General features: G+C 51.4%; 2 protein-coding genes across 2 annotated transcripts in view; both read right to left on the bottom strand.

Annotated features, from left to right (window-relative positions):
- Positions 1 to 15,655, bottom strand: part of LOC135536739 (coiled-coil domain-containing protein 97-like) — a 33,783-nt gene extending 18,128 nt beyond the window's left edge. The window contains exons 1-4 of the mRNA XM_064962991.1: positions 15,242 to 15,655; positions 14,908 to 15,072; positions 13,132 to 13,291; positions 6,343 to 6,615 (exon numbers count right to left, since the gene is read on the bottom strand). Coding sequence (XP_064819063.1) covers positions 6,343 to 6,615; positions 13,132 to 13,291; positions 14,908 to 15,072; positions 15,242 to 15,445 — 802 coding nt within the window. The 5' untranslated portion in view covers positions 15,446 to 15,655. The remainder of the gene's footprint in view (positions 1 to 6,342; positions 6,616 to 13,131; positions 13,292 to 14,907; positions 15,073 to 15,241) is intronic.
- A 1,599-nt stretch (positions 15,656 to 17,254) lies between these two features.
- Positions 17,255 to 17,422, bottom strand: part of LOC135536747 (E3 ubiquitin-protein ligase SMURF1-like) — a 47,858-nt gene continuing 47,690 nt past the window's right edge. The window contains 1 exon segment of the mRNA XM_064962998.1: positions 17,255 to 17,422. This exon segment is cut by the window's right edge and continues 864 nt beyond it. The gene's annotated coding sequence lies outside the window, so the exon portion shown is untranslated.

Genomic DNA, 17,422 nt, shown 5'->3' with positions numbered 1-17,422 from the left:
AGGTCAAGACAGTACCGTGAGACGTGATCTGAAGATGTCAACACAGTACCGTGAGACGTGATCTGAAGAGGTCAACACAGTACCGTGAGACGTGATCTGAAGACGACAACACAGTACCGTGAGACGTGATCTGAAGACGTCAACACAGTACCGTGAGACAAAGAGACGTGATCTGAAGAGGACAACACAGTACCGTGAGACACAGAGACGTGATGAGACACAGAGACGTGATCTGAAGAGGTCAACACAGTACCGTGAGACGTGATCTGAAGAGGTCAACACAGTACCGTGAGACGTGATCTGAAGAGGACAACACAGTACCGTGAGACGTGATCTGAAGACGTCAACACAGTACCGTGAGTCAAAGAGACGTGATCTGAAGAGGACAACACAGTAACGTGAGACGTGATCTGAAGAGGACAACACAGTACCGTGAGACACAGAGACATGATCTGAAGAGGTCAACACAGTACCGTGAGACACAGAGACGTGATCTGAAGATGTCAACACAGTACCGTGAGACGTGATCTGAAGAGGTCAACACAGTACCGTGAGACACAGAGACGTGATCTGAAGAGGACAACACAGTACCGTGAGATGTGATCTGAAGAGGTCAACACAGTACCGTGAGACACAGAGACGTGATCTGAAGAGGATAACACAGTACCGTGAGACGTGATCTGAAGAGGACAACACAGTACCGTGAGACGTGATCTGAAGAGGACAACACAGTACCGTGAGACGTGATCTGAAGAGGACAACACAGTACCGTGAGACACAGAGACGTGATCTGAAGAGGTCAACACAGTACCGTGAGACGTGATCTGAAGAGGACAACACAGTACCGTGAGACGTGATCTGAAGAGGACAACACAGTACCGTGAGACACAGAGACGTGATCTGAAGAGGTCAACACAGTACCGTGAGACGTGATCTGAAGAGGACAACACAGTACTGTGAGACGTGATCTGAAGAGGACAACACAGTACCGTGAGACGTGATCTGAAGAGGTCAACACAGTACCGTGAGACACAGAGACGTGATCTGAAGAGGACAACACAGTACCGTGAGACGTGATCTGAAGAGGACAACACAGTACCGTGAGACGTGATCTAAAGAGGTCAACACAGTACCGTGAGATGTGATCTGAAGAGGACAACACAGTACCGTGAGACACAGAGACGTGATCTGAAGAGGACAACAGAGTACCGTGAGACGTGATCTGAAGAGGACAACACAGTACCGTGAGACGTGATCTGAAGAGGTCAACACAGTACCATGAGACGTGATCTGAAGAGGACAACACAGTACCGTGAGACACAGAGACGTGATCTGAAGAGGACAACAGAGTACCGTGAGACGTGATCTGAAGAGGTCAAGACAGTACCGTGAGACGTGATCTGAAGATGTCAACACAGTACCGTGAGACGTGATCTGAAGAGGTCAACACAGTACCGTGAGACGTGATCTGAAGACGACAACACAGTACCGTGAGACGTGATCTGAAGACGTCAACACAGTACCGTGAGACAAAGAGACGTGATCTGAAGAGGACAACACAGTACCGTGAGACACAGAGACGTGATCTGAAGAGGTCAACACAGTACCGTGAGACACAGAGACGTGATCTGAAGATGTCAACACAGTACCGTGAGACGTGATCTGAAGAGGTCAACACAGTACCGTGAGACGTGATCTGAAGACGACAACACAGTACCGTGAGACGTGATCTGAAGAGGACAACACAGTACCGTGAGACAAAGAGACGTGATCTGAAGAGGACAACACAGTACCGTGAGACACAGAGACGTGATCTGAAGAGGTCAACACAGTACCGTGAGACGTGATCTGAAGAGGTCAACACAGTACCGTGAGACGTGATCTGAAGAGGACAACACAGTACCGTGAGACACAGACGTGATCTGAAGAGGTCAACACAGTACCGTGAGACACAGAGGACAACACAGTACTGTGATCTGAAGAGGACAACACAGTACCGTGAGACGTGAAGAGGTCAACACAGTACCGTGAACAGAGGACAACACAGTACCGTGAGACGTGATCTAAAGAAACACAGACCGTGAGATGTGATCAACACAGTACCGTGAGACACAGAGACGTGATCTGAAGAGGACAACAGAGTACCGTGAGACGTGATCTGAAGAGGACAACACAGTACCGTGAGACGTGATCTGAAGAGGTCAACACAGTACCATGAGACGTGATCTGAAGAGGACAACACAGTACCGTGAGACACAGAGACGTGATCTGAAGAGGACAACAGAGTACCGTGAGACGTGATCTGAAGAGGTCAAGACAGTACCGTGAGACGTGATCTGAAGATGTCAACACAGTACCGTGAGACGTGATCTGAAGAGGTCAACACAGTACCGTGAGACGTGATCTGAAGACGACAACACAGTACCGTGAGACGTGATCTGAAGACGTCAACACAGTACCGTGAGACAAAGAGACGTGATCTGAAGAGGACAACACAGTACCGTGAGACACAGAGACGTGATCTGAAGAGGTCAACACAGTACCGTGAGACACAGAGACGTGATCTGAAGATGTCAACACAGTACCGTGAGACGTGATCTGAAGAGGTCAACACAGTACCGTGAGACGTGATCTGAAGACGACAACACAGTACCGTGAGACGTGATCTGAAGACGTCAACACAGTACCGTGAGACAAAGAGACGTGATCTGAAGAGGACAACACAGTACCGTGAGACACAGAGACGTGATCTGAAGAGGTCAACACAGTACCGTGAGACACAGAGACGTGATCTGAAGAGGTCAACACAGTACCGTGAGACACAGAGACGTGATCTGAAGAGGACAACACAGTACCGTGAGACGTGATCTGAAGAGGACAACACAGTACCGTGAGACACAGAGACGTGATCTGAAGAGGACAACAGAGTACCGTGAGACGTGATCTGAAGAGGTCAACACAGTACCGTGAGACGGGATCTGAAGAGGTCAACACAGTACAGTGAGACACAGAGACGTGATCTGAAGAGGACAACACAGTACCGTGAGATGTGATCTGAAGAGGTCAACACAGTACCGTGAGACGTGATCTGAAGATGTCAACACAGTACCATGAGACGTGATCTGAAGAGGTCAACACAGTACCGTGAGACGTGATCTGAAGACGTCAACACAGTACCGTGAGACAAAGAGACGTGATCTGAAGAGGACAACACAGTACCGTGAGACACAGAGACGTGATCTGAAGAGGTCAACACAGTACCGTGAGACACAGAGACGTGATCTGAAGATGTCAACACAGTACCGTGAGACGTGATCTGAAGAGGTCAACACAGTACCGTGAGACGTGATCTGAAGACGACAACACAGTACCGTGAGACGTGATCTGAAGACGTCAACACAGTACCGTGAGACAAAGAGACGTGATCTGAAGAGGACAACACAGTACCGTGAGACACAGAGACGTGATCTGAAGAGGTCAACACAGTACCGTGAGACACAGAGACGTGATCTGAAGAGGACAACACAGTACCGTGAGACACAGAGACGTGATCTGAAGAGGACAACACAGTACCGTGAGACGTGATCTGAAGAGGACAACACAGTACCGTGAGACACAGAGACGTGATCTGAAGAGGTCAACACAGTACCGTGAGACGTGATCTGAAGAGGTCAACACAGTACCGTGAGACGGGATCTGAAGAGGTCAACACAGTACAGTGAGACACAGAGACGTGATCTGAAGAGGACAACACAGTACCGTGAGATGTGATCTGAAGAGGTCAACACAGTACCGTGAGACGTGATCTGAAGATGTCAACACAGTACCATGAGACGTGATCTGAAGAGGTCAACACAGTACCGTGAGACGTGATCTGAAGACGACAACACAGTACCGTGAGACGTGATCTGAAGAGGTCAACACAGTACCGTGAGACACAGAGACGTGATCTGAAGAGGACAACACAGTACCGTGAGACACAGAGACGTGATCTGAAGAGGTCAACACAGTACCGTGAGACACAGAGACGTGATCTGAAGATGTCAACACAGTACCGTGAGACGTGATCTGAAGAGGTCAACACAGTACCGTGAGACACAGAGACGTGATCTGAAGAGGTCAACACAGTACCGTGAGACGTGATCTGAAGAGGTCAACACAGTACCGTGAGACACAGAGACGTGATCTGAAGAGGACAACACAGTACCGTGAGACGTGATCTGAAGAGGTCAACACAGTACCGTGAGATGTGATCTGAAGAGGACAACACAGTACCGTGAGACACAGAGACGTGATCTGAAGAGGACAACACAGTACCGTGAGACGTGATCTGAAGAGGACAACACAGTACCGTGAGACACAGAGACGTGATCTGAAGAGGACAACAGAGTACCGTGAGACGTGATCTGAAGAGGACAACACAGTACCGTGAGACGTGATCTGAAGAGGACAACACAGTACCATGAGACGTGATCTGAAGAAGACAACACAGTACCGTGAGACGTGATCTGAAGAGGTCAACACAGTACCGTGAGACGGGATCTGAAGAGGTCAACACAGTACAGTGAGACACAGAGACGTGATCTGAAGAGGACAACACAGTACCGTGAGATGTGATCTGAAGAGGTCAACATAGTACCGTGAGACGTGATCTGAAGAGGTCAACACAGTACCGTGAGACGTGATCTGAAGAGGTCAACACAGTACCGTGAGACGTGATCTGAAGAGGTCAACACAGTACCGTGAGACGTGATCTGAAGAGGTCAACACAGTACCGTGAGACGTGATCTGAAGAGGACAACACAGTACCGTGAGACGTGATCTGAAGACGTCAACACAGTACCGTGAGACAAAGAGACGTGATCTGAAGAGGACAACACAGTAACGTGAGACAGAGAGACGCGATCTGAAGATGTCAACACAGTACCGTGAGACGTGATCTGAAGAGGTCAACACAGTACCGTGAGACACAGAGACGTGATCTGAAGAGGACAACACAGTACCGTGAGATGTGATCTGAAGAGGTCAACACAGTACCGTGAGACACAGAGACGTGATCTGAAGAGGATAACACAGTACCGTGAGACGTGATCTGAAGAGGACAACACAGTACCGTGAGACACAGAGACGTGATCTGAAGAGGATAACACAGTACCGTGAGACGTGATCTGAAGAGGACAACACAGTACCGTGAGACGTGATCTGAAGAGGTCAACACAGTACCGTGAGACGTGATCTGAAGAGGTCAACACAGTACCGTGAGATGTGATCTGAAGAGGACAACACAGTACCGTGAGACACAGAGACGTGATCTGAAGAGGTCAACACAGTACCGTGAGACACAGAGACGTGATCTGAAGAGGTCAACACAGTACCGTGAGACACAGAGACGTGATCTGAAGAGGTCAACACAGTACCGTGAGACGTGATCTGAAGAGGACAACACAGTACCGTGAGACACAGTACCACATTACGTTGCTATTCTACCTACATGGCCACATTACGTTGCTATTCTAACTACATGGCCACATTACATTACGTTGCTATTCTAACTACATGGCCACATTACATTACGTTGCTATTCTAACTACATGGCCACATTACGTTGCTATTCTAACTACATGGCCACATTACATTACGTTGCTATTCTAACTACATGGCCACATTACATTACGTTGCTATTCTAACTACATGGCCACATTACATTACGTTGCTATTCTAACTACATGGCCACATTACATTACGTTGCTATTCTAACTACATGGCCACATTACATTACGTTGCTATTCTAACTACACTGCCACATTACATTACGTTGCTATTCTAACTACATGGCCACATTACATTACGTTGCTATTCTAACTACATGGCCACATTACATTACGTTGCTATTCTAACTACATGGCCACATTACATTACGTTGCTATTCTAACTACAAGGCCACATTACATTACGTTGCTATTCTAACTACATGGCCACATTACATTACGTTGCTATTCTAACTACACGGCCACATTACATTACGTTGCTATTCTAACTACATGGCCACATTACGTTGCTATTCTAACTACATGGCCACATTACATTACGTTGCTATTCTAACTACATGGCCACATTACATTACGTTGCTATTCTAACTACATGACCACATTACATTACGTTGCTATTCTAACTACATGGCCACATTACGTTGCTATTCTAACTACATGGCCACATTACGTTGCTATTCTAACTACACGGCCACATCGCACAGACTACCTTCTCAAACTGTTAGTCAACTGTAGTGAATGTTGGCAAACTATTTCCCTTGTTGAACGCACGTCTGGTGATGCTGTGTCTTACCCTCCTCCCCCTCCTCCTCCTCCAGTGCGTTCTCCTCCCTGTCCTGCTCCTCCTGCAGCCGGCTCTGGATCAGTCTCTCCTGGTAGGAGGTGAGGAGGAGGTGGGCCAGCCCACCCTCTGCTCCCCCCGGCCCCCGCTCCTCCCCTGCTCCTCCCTGCATGGCCTCGAGGGAGCGATGTAGCAGCTCCTCCTCTGTCAGGTATTGGCCGATGTATTGCTCATACAGTAGGGGCTCCCGGCTTCTCATCTGGTCCTCACTGAAGTACTGTCCCTCTGGGGGGGATAGAGACATGTTGAAGTACTGGCCCTCTGGGGGGGTTAGAGACATGTTGAAGTACTGGCCCTCTGGGGGAGGGGTTAGAGACATGTTGAAGTACTGGCCCTCTGGGGGAGGGGTTAGAGACATGTTGAAGTACTGGCCCTCTGGGGGGGGGTTAGAGACATGTTGAAGTACTGGCCCTCTGGGGGGGGAGGGGTTAGAGACATGTTGAAGTACTGGCCCTCTGGGGGGGGAGGGGTTAGAGACATGTTGAAGTACTGGCCCTCTGGGGGAGGGGTTAGAGACATGTTGAAGTACTGGCCCTCTGGGCGGGGGGTTAGAGACATGTTGAAGTACTGGCCCTCTGGGGGTTAGAGACATGTTGAAGTACTGGCCCTCTGGGGGTTAGAGACATGTTGAAGTACTGGCCCTCTGGGGGAGGGGTTAGAGACATGTTGAAGTACTGGCCCTCTGGGGGGGGGTTAGAGACATGTTGAAGTACTGGCCCTCTGGGGGAGGGGTTAGAGACATGTTGAAGTACTGGCCCTCTGGGGGGAGGGGGAAGTTAGAGACATGTTGAAGTACTGGCCCTCTGGGGGATAGAGACATGTTGAAGTACTGGCCCTCTGGGGGGGACATGTTGAAGTACTGGCCCTCTGGGGGGGGTTAGAGACATGTTGAAGTACTGGCCCTCTGGGGGGGGTTAGAGACATGTTGAAGTACTGGCCCTCTGGGGGAGGGGTTAGAGACATGTTGAAGTACTGGCCCTCTGGGGGAGACATGTTGGGCCCTCTGGGGAGGGGTTAGAGACATGTTGAAGTACTGGCCCTCTGGGGGACATGTTGAAGTACTGGCCCTCTGGGGGGGGGTTAGAGACATGTTGAAGTACTGGCCCTCTGGGGGGAGGGGTTTGAGACATGTTGAAGTACTGGCCCTCTGGGGGGGGTTAGAGACATGTTGAAGTACTGGCCCTCTGGGGGAGGGGTTTGAGACATGTTGAAGTACTGGCCCTCTGGGGGAGGGGTTAGAGACATGTTGAAGTACTGGCCCTGTTGAGACATGTTGACTGGCCCTCTGGGGGGGGGGTTAGAGACATGTTGAAGTACTGGCCCTCTGGGGGAGGGGTTAGAGACATGTTGAAGTACTGGCCCTCTGGGGGGGTTAGAGACATGTTGAGGTACTGTCCCTCTGGGGGAGGGGTTAGAGACATGTTGAAGTACTGGCCCTCTGGGGGAGGTTAGAGACATGTTGAAGTACTGGCCCTCTGGGGGGGGTTAGAGACATGTTGAAGTACTGGCCCTCTGGGGGGTTAGAGACATGTTGAAGTACTGGGGGGGGTTAGAGACATGTTGAAGTACTGGCCCTCTGGGGGAGGGGTTAGAGACATGTTGAAGTACTGGCCCTCTGGGGGGGGTTAGAGACATGTTGAAGTACTGGCCCTCTGGGGGGGGTTAGAGACATGTTGAAGTACTGGCCCTCTGGGGGGGGGGTTAGAGACATGTTGAAGTACTGGCCCTCTAGGTTAGAGACATGTTGAAGTACTGGCCCTCTGGGGGGCTTAGAGACATGTTGAAGTACTGGCCCTCTGGGGGGTTAGAGACATGTTGAAGTACTGGCCCTCTGGGGGGGGTTAGAGACATGTTGAAGTACTGGCCCTCTGGGGGGGGGTTAGAGACATGTTGAAGTACTGGCCCTCTGGGGGGGGGGGTTAGAGACATGTTGAAGTACTGGCCCTCTGGGGGGTTAGAGACATGTTGAAGTACTGGCCCTCTGGGGGGGGGGGGTTAGAGACATGTTGAAGTACTGGCCCTCTGGGGGGGGGGTTAGAGACATGTTGAAGTACTGGCCCTCTGGGGGGGGTTAGAGACATGTTGAAGTACTGGCCCTCTGGGGGGTTAGAGACATGTTGAAGTACTGGCCCTCTGGGGGTTAGGGGGTTAGAGACATGTTGAAGTACTGGCCCTCTGGGGGTTAGAGACATGTTGAAGTACTGGCCCTCTGGGGGGAGACATGGAAGTACTGGCCCCTAGAGACATGTTGAAGTACTGGCCCTCTGGGGGGGGGGGTTAGAGACATGTTGAAGTACTGGCCCTCTGGTGGGGGGCTTAGAGACATGTTGAAGTACTGGCCCTCTGGGGGGGGGTAGAGACATGTTGAAGTACTGGCCCTCTGGAAGTTGAAGTACTGGCCCTCTGGGGGAGGGTTAGAGACATGTTGAAGTACTGGCCCTCTGGGGGGGTTAGAGACATGTTGAAGTACTGGCCCTCTGGGGGGGTTAGAGACATGTTGAAGTACTGGCCCTCTGGGGGGGTTAGAGACATGTTGAAGTACTGGCCCTCTGTTGAAGTACTGGCCCTCTGGGGGAGGGGTTAGAGACATGTTGAAGTACTGGCCCTCTGGGGGGGGGTTAGAGACATGTTGAAGTACTGGCCCTCTGGAGGGGTTAGAGACATGTTGAAGTACTGGCCCTCTGGGGGAGGGTTGAAGTACTGGCCCTCTGGAGGGTTAGAGACATGTTGAAGTACTGGCCCTCTGGGGGGGGTTAGAGACATGTTGAAGTACTGGCCCTCTGGGGGAGGGGTTAGAGACATGTTGAAGTACTGGCCTCTGGGGGGTTAGAGACATGTTGAAGTACTGGCCCTCTGGGGGGGGTTAGAGACATGTTGAAGTACTGGCCCTCTGGGGGGGTTAGAGACATGTTGAAGTACTGGCCCTCTGGGGGGTTAGAGACATGTTGAAGTACTGGCCCTCTGGGGGAGGGGTTAGAGACATGTTGAAGTACTGGCCCTCTGGGGGAGGGGGTTAGAGACATGTTGAAGTACTGGCCCTCTGGGGGGGGGTTAGAGACATGTTGAAGTACTGGCCCTCTGGGGGGTTAGAGACATGTTGAAGTACTGGCCCTCTGGGGGGAGGGGTTAGAGACATGTTGAAGTACTGGCCCTCTGGGGGAGGGGTTAGAGACATGTTGAAGTACTGGCCCTCTGGGGGGGTTAGAGACATGTTGAAGTACTGGCCCTCTGGGGGAGGGGTTAGAGACATGTTGAAGTACTGGCCCTCTGGGGGGGGGGGTTAGAGACATGTTGAAGTACTGGCCCTCTGGGGGGGGGGGTTAGAGACATGTTGAAGTACTGGCCCTCTGGGGGGGTTAGAGACATGTTGAAGTACTGGCCCTCTGGAGGGGTTAGAGACATGTTGAAGTACTGGCCCTCTGGGGGGGGAGGGGTTAGAGACATGTTGAAGTACTGGCCCTCTGGAGGGAGGGTTAGAGACATGTTGAAGTACTGGCCCTCTGGGGGGGGTAGAGACATGTTGAAGTACTGGCCCTCTGGGGGAGGGGTTAGAGACATGTTGAAGTACTGGCCCTCTGGGGGGAGGGGTTAGAGACATGTTGAAGTACTGGCCCCTCTGGGGGAGGGGTTAGAGACATGTTGAAGTACTGGCCCTCTGGGGGAGGGGGTTAGAGACATGTTGAAGTACTGGCCCTCTGGGGGGTTAGAGACATGTTGAAGTACTGGCCCTCTGGGGGAGGGGTTAGAGACATGTTGAAGTACTGGCCCTCTGGGGGGGGGTTAGAGACATGTTGAAGTACTGGCCCTCTGGGGGGGGGTTAGAGACATGTTGAAGTACTGGGCCTCTGGGGGGATTAGAGACATGTTGAAGTACTGGCCCTCTGGGGGGGGGGTGGGGGGTAGAGACATGTTGAAGTACTGGCCCTCTGGGGGGGGGTTAGAGACATGTTGAAGTACTGGCCCTCTGGGGGGGGGTTAGAGACATGTTGAAGTACTGGCCCTCTGGGGGGGGTTAGAGACATGTTGAAGTACTGGCCCTCTGGGGGGGGGTTAGAGACATGTTGAAGTACTGGCCCTCTGGGGGGGGGTTAGAGACATGTTGAAGTACTGGCCCTCTGGGGGGGGGGTTAGAGACATGTTGAAGTACTGGCCCTCTGGGGGGGGTTAGAGACATGTTGAAGTACTGGCCCTCTGGGGGTGGAGGGGTTAGAGACATGTTGAAGTACTGGCCCTCTGGGGGGGGTTAGAGACATGTTGAAGTACTGGCCCTCTGGGGGGGGGGGGGTAGATGTTGAAGTACTGGCCCTCTGGGGGGTTAGAGACATGTTGAAGTACTGGCCCTCTGGGGGGGGGGGGGGGTTGTAGAGACATGTTGAAGTACTGGCCCTCTGGGGGGGGGTTAGAGACATGTTGAAGGGTTAGAGACATGTTGAAGTACTGGCCCTCTGGGGGGGGGGTTAGAGACATGTTGAAGTACTGGCCCTCTGGGGGGGGTTAGAGACATGTTGAAGTACTGGCCCTCTGGGGGGGGGGGTTAGAGACATGTTGAAGTACTGGCCCTCTGGGGGGTTAGAGACATGTGTTGAAGTACTGGCCCTCTGGGGGGGGTTGTTAGAGACATGTTGAAGTACTGGCCCTCTGGGGAGACATGGAAGTACTGGCCCTCTGGGGGGGGGGGGTAGAGACATGTTGAAGTAGGCCCTCTGGGGGAGGGGTTAGAGACATGTTGAAGTACTGGCCCTCTGGGGGAGGGGTTAGAGACATGTTGAAGTACTGGTCCTCTGGGGGATTAGAGACATGTTGAGTACTGTCCCTCTGGGGGGGGGTTAGAGACATGTTGAAGTACTGGCCCTCTGGGGGGGGTTAGAGACATGTTGAAGTACTGGCCCTCTGGGGGGGGTTAGAGACGTGCTGCAGTACTGGCCCTCTGGGGGGGGTTAGAGACGTGCTGCAGTACTGGCCCTCTGGGGGTTAGAGACATGTTGAAGTACTGGCCCTCTCTGGGGGGGGGTTAGAGACGTGCTGCAGTACTGGCCCTCTGGGGGGGTTAGAGACATGTTGAAGTACTGGCCCTCTGGGGGGTTAGAGACGTGCTGCAGTACTGGCCCTCTAAACAGGGAACATCCCTGGTGATCTACTGCCTCTGATCTGGAGGACTCACTAAACACACGTTTCGTTTGTAAATGATGTCTGAGTGTTGGCCCCTGGTGCCGTCTGGTTTGTAAATGATGTCTGAGTGTTGGCGTGGGCCCCTGGTGCCGTCTGGTTTGTAAATGATGTCTGAGTGTTGGTGTTGGCCCCTGGTGCCGTCTGGTTTGTAAATGATGTCTGAGTGTTGGCGTGGGCCCCTGGTGCCGTCTGGTTTGTAAATGATGTCTGAGTGTTGGCGTGGGCCCCTGGTGCCGTCTGGTTTGTAAATGATGTCTGAGTGTTGGCGTGGGCCCCTGGTGCCGTCTGGTTTGTAAATGATGTCTGAGTGTTGGCGTGGGCCCCTGGTGCCGTCTGGTTTGTAAATGATGTCTGAGTGTTGGCGTGGGCCCCTGGTGCCGTCTGGTTTGTAAATGATGTCTGAGTGTTGGCGTGGCCCTGGTGCCGTCTGGTTTGTAAATGATGTCTGAGTGTTGGCGTGGGCCCCTGGTGCCGTCTGGTTTGTAAATGATGTCTGAGTGTTGGCGTGGGCCCCTGGTGCCGTCTGGTTTGTAAATGATGTCTGAGTGTTGGCGTGGGCCCCTGGTGCCGTCTGGTTTGTAAATGATGTCTGAGTGTTGGCCGTCTGGTTTGTAAATGATGTCTGAGTGTTGGCCCTGGTGCCGTCTGGTTTGTAAATGATGTCTGAGTGTTGGCGTGGGCCCCTGGTGCCCCTGGTTTGTAAATGATGTCTGAGTGTTGGCGTGGGCCCCTGGTGCCGTCTGGTTTGTAAATGATGTCTGAGTGTTGGCGTGGGCCCCTGGTGCCGTCTGGTTTGTAAATGATGTCTGAGTGTTGGCGTGGGCCCCTGGTGCCGTCTGGTTTGTAAATGATGTCTGAGTGTTGGCGTGGGCCCCTGGTGCCGTCTGGTTTGTAAATGATGTCTGAGTGTTGGCGTGGGCCCCTGGTGCCGTCTGGTTTGTAAATGATGTCTGAGTGTTGGCGTGGGCCCCTGGTGCCGTCTGGTTTGTAAATGATGTCTGAGGTTTGTAAATGATGTCTGCGTGGGCCCCTGGTGCCATCTGGTTTGTAAATGATGTCTGAGTGTTGGCGTGGGCCCCTGGTGCCGTCTGGTTTGTAAATGATGTCTGAGTGTTGGCGTGGGCCCCTGGTGCCGTCTGGTTTGTAAATGATGTCTGAGTGTTGGCCCCTGGTGCCGTCTGGTTTGTAAATGATGTCTGAGTGTTGGCCCCCTGGTGCCCGTGGGTTTGTAAATGATGTCTGAGTGTTAGCGTGGGCCCCTGGTGCCGTCTGGTTTACTTCATAAGGAATTTGAAATTATTTATACTTTTACTTTTTATACTTAAATATATTTTTGCAATTGCATTTACTTTTGATACTTAAGTCTATTTAAAACCAAACACTTTTAGACTTTTACTCAAGTAGTATTTTACTGGGTGACTTTCACTTGAGTCATTTTCTATGAAGGTATCTCTACTACAGTATGAGAATTGGGTCTTTTTCCACCGCTGATTACCTGTAGCTTGGCAACCCTGGACCTGGGTGAGCATCAGTGTTTGAGTACCAGGGTCTGTGATTGGTTGCTAGGCTCACCCCTCTGCAGCTCCCTGAGGGCAGCGTAGCGTTGGTTGCGTACCCGGGTCCTGTTGGTCCGTCCCGCTGCTCTCCGCCTCACCTCCCGGCAGTAGTACTGCGCCCGGGGGTCAGAAGTCAGATGGCAGAATACTGACAGGTGCTGTGGCTTCAGGTGGGTCTGTGGGAGAGGGTTAGAGGTCAGAGGTGATGGGACAGAGGGTTAGAGGTCAGAGGTGATGGGACAGAGGGTTAGAGGTCAGAGGTGATGGGACAGAGGGTTAGAGGTCAAAGGTGATGGGACAGAGGGTTAGAGGTCAGAGGTGATGGGACAGAGGGTTAGAGGTCAGAGGTGATGGGACAGAGGGTTAGAGGTCAGAGGTGATGGGACAGAGGGTTAGAGGTCAGAGGTGATGGGACAGAGGGTTAGAGGTCAGAGGTGATGGGACAGAGGGTTAGAGGTCAGAGGTGATGGGACAGAGGGTTAGAGGTGATGGGGGAGCAGGGGTTGGTCATATGTCAGTTTCTATATAATACCAAGTTGTACTCAGGCCAGTTTCAGATACAGAGATACTGTGTGAATACAGTAAGTGAATGAGATGGCAAAGCATTTGTGTCTTAAAAACAATAAGTGTAAAGAATTTGTCTAAAAATATCGATTTCAAAAATACTTAACTTTCTAAGCTTTAATTTAATCAGTGGAGCCCAACTGAGACCAGGGTCTCATCTTCAGAGACCCAACTGAGACCAGGGTCTCATCTTCAGAGACCCAACTGAGACCAGGGTCTCATCTTCAGAGACCCAACTGAGACCAGGGTCTCATCTTCAGAGACCCAACTGAGACCAGGGTCTCATCTTCAGAGACCCAACTGAGACCAGGGTCTCATCTTCAGAGACCCAACTGAGACCAGGGTCTCATCTTCAGAGACCCAACTGAGACCAGGGTCTCATCTTCAGAGATCCAACTGAGACCAGGTTCTCATCTTCAGAGACCTAACTGAGACCAGGGTCTCATCTTCAGAGACCCAACTGAGACCAGGGTCTCATCTTCAGAGACCCAACTGAGACCAGGGTCTCATCTTCAGAGACCCAACTGAGACCAGGGTCTCATCTTCAGAGACCCAACTGAGACCAGGGTCTCATCTTCAGAGATCCAATAGAGACCAGGGTCTCATCTTCAGAGACCCAACTGAGACCAGGGTCTCATCTTCAGAGACCCAACTGAGACCAGGGTCTCATCTTCAGAGACCCAACTGAGACCAGGGTCTCATCTTCAGAGACCTAATTGAGACCAGGGTCTCATCTTCAGAGACCCAACTGAGACCAGGGTCTCATCTTCAGAGACCCAACTGAGACCAGGGTCTCATCTTCAGAGACCCAACTGAGACCAGGGTCTCATCTTCAGAGACCCAACTGAGACCAGGGTCTCATCTTCAGAAACCCAACTGAGACCAGGGTCTCATCTTCAGAGACCCAACTGAGACCAGGGTCTCATCTTCAGAGACCCAACTGAGACCAGGGTCTCATCTTCAGAGACCCAACTGAGACCAGGGTCTCATCTTCAGAGACCCAACTGAGACCAGGGTCTCATCTTCAGAGACCTAATTGAGACCAGGGTCTCATCTTCAGAGACCCAACTGAGACCAGGGTCTCATCTTCAGAGACCCAACTGAGACCAGGGTCTCATCTTCAGAGACCTAATTGAGACCAGGGTCTCATCTTCAATGGTGCCCTGAGACCATAAGTAAAAGAAAGACCAGCCCAGTTCTGGTTGTCAGGGTTCGAGAAAAGAGGTACCTGGTATCGCTCCAGGAACACCAGGGGCTTGGTCCGGTACTGTCCCAGCAGCTCCTCTCTCCGCTGGGCTACGGTCAGTTCTGCCTCACCTACCTGCTGGCTCTTCACCTGAATACCACTCACAGCCACCACCTCCACCATGGCACACACACCGATGGGATCCGCCTGGGAAAACACACACGCGCACTTGTCTTCGCCAATTCCTTGTCATTCGCCTGTTGGTAGCTAGCTAGTTCACACATTAACATCACAGATGAAAGGGGCGAAGTCATCAATATTTTTGGTAACATCTGGTTTCTACGTCACTATCTCCCTCCTTGTTGCTGCTTCTCACCTGGTTGTCCTGCGGCTCGTCCTCGGTGTGGGCGGTTTCAGAGCAGCTCGAAGCTGGTCCGGTTCCTCTGGGGTCGGGCTGTGGTCGCCATGGATCGGGCTGTGGATCGGGCTGTGGTTGCCGGGGGTCTGGCTGTCTGCAGGCCACTGGTTCAACGCTGACAGGCGGACTGGGCTCGGGAACAGGGTCGATCTCTCCCCACATGGCTGAGAGCACAATGACGACACCGCTATGGTCTAACTTAACTTACTAGCAATGTTAGCGCGGACGGAAGGTCCCTCTTTCTTGCGAAACGAGACTAATCTGATAAATATTGGTTGAACACAATTTTAGAATTCTGACTGCATTTCAAAGTTTATAAACGTTTTGCATTTCTTGCTATTTCTAAAATGTCGCTTCCTGGTCCGTCGTTGTTGTCAGTCCCCTGATTACCAAGGTACATCGCTCAAGGTTCCTACTTACGGTTCATTATTTGTTTCTTCTTGAACTTTTCCATTTATACAAACATATACGGGAGTTAAATGATACATTTAAAATGCATATTTAACAAAGAACATAACCAAACACACAGGTTGAAGAATATATATTTGAATAAACGTCAGATCTTATACTGTATACAAAACATTCAATTATACATGTCATATCAGCAATGAGATTCAGGGCATGTTTGTTTTTAACAAATGTCTATGTGTAGTGTATGTTAAGGCGTTTCTCATGAACCCTCCATTATGATTTGCACCAGTTCTTCTCCAGAATAAAGACAAGTTGGAACTCAACTTTATTTTCAATTTAGTTTCTTTAATAGAATCTTATTTACACAGTATTTTGTCATTAATGTTTAGTAGCCAGGCAGTTACAATACTCTGCTTCCATCTTTACACAACGAACAACCTCTCCACTGTTACCAACACACTCATACTGCAGTACTGGGAGCCGTGGTCCTGTAGCCCACTGAGCTAAAGGCATCAGGTCTCAGGTCAGAGATCACTCATACTGCAGTACTGGGAGCCGCGGTCCTGTAGCCCACTGAGCTAAAGCCTCAAGGCATCAGGTCAGAGGTCACTCATCATGCGAGTGCAGTCATCTGTTATGTTCCACCAACGTCCAGTCTTCATCATATTTGACCTTCAACATTTAGTTTGATTTCATTTGTTTCTATGGAGGTTTAACGACGGTTGGGATTCACTCATTCAGGGAGAAAAAATAAACAGAAAAGTAACCATAGTAACCAATCCCCAACCTTATGTCTGTCTGTTCAGGAGGGAGGGGGGGAGGGAGGGAGGGGAGGGACAGATGTAGAGATGTGAAGTTTGGAGGGAGAGAGAGATGGAGGTAGGGAGGGAGACTGATGGAGGTAGGGAGGGACACAGAGATGGAGAGAGAGGGATGGAGGTAGGGAGGGACACAGAGATGGAGAGAGAGAGGGATGGAGGTAGGAAGAGACACAGGTGGAGAGAAAGAGGGATGGAGGTAGGGAGGGATACAAAGATGGAGAGAGAGGGATGGAGGTAGGGAGGGACACAGATGGAGAGAGAGGGATGGAGGTAGGGAGGGAGACAGAGATGGAGAGAGAGAGAGGGATGGTGGTAGGGGAGGGACACAGATGGAGAGAGCGGTGAAGTTTGGGGGTTTATTGCATATTTCAGACAGGTGTGGGGATGAGACAGGCTGGGGAGTGAGGCAGGTTAGATTATTGTGGAGCTCACAGCCAGTCTGTTTGTCAGACCCAGATGAACCCTAACAAGGATTAGGGAGGATGAGAGGAGAGAAGGAGAGAGGGTTAATGGCTATGAGTGGAGGAGAGGGAGAGAGGGATGAGAGGAGAGGGGGATGAGAGGAGAGAAGGAGGGATGAGAGGAGAGAGGAGAGGGGGATGAGAGGAGAGAAGGAGGGATGAGAGGAGAGAAGGAGAGAGGGTTAACCTAGGGTTAATAAGGGGTTTGAAGAGGAGTGGAGGAGGGATGAGAGGAGAGAGGAGAGGGGGATGAGAGGAGAGAGGGATGAGAGGAGAGAGGGATGAGAGGAGGAGAGAGGGTTAATGGCTATGAGTGGAGGAGAGGGAGAGAGGGATGAGAGGAGAGAGGGAGGAGAGGAGGAGAGAGGGTTAATGGCTATGAGTGGAGGAGAGGGAGAGAGGGATGAGAGGAGAGAGAGGGAGGAGAGAAGGAGGGATGAGAGGAG

This window comes from Oncorhynchus masou, unplaced genomic scaffold (genome assembly GCF_036934945.1).
Source record: "Oncorhynchus masou masou isolate Uvic2021 unplaced genomic scaffold, UVic_Omas_1.1 unplaced_scaffold_659, whole genome shotgun sequence".
Taxonomy (NCBI): domain Eukaryota; kingdom Metazoa; phylum Chordata; class Actinopteri; order Salmoniformes; family Salmonidae; genus Oncorhynchus; species Oncorhynchus masou.
This window is presented reverse-complemented; position numbering and strand designations above follow the sequence as displayed.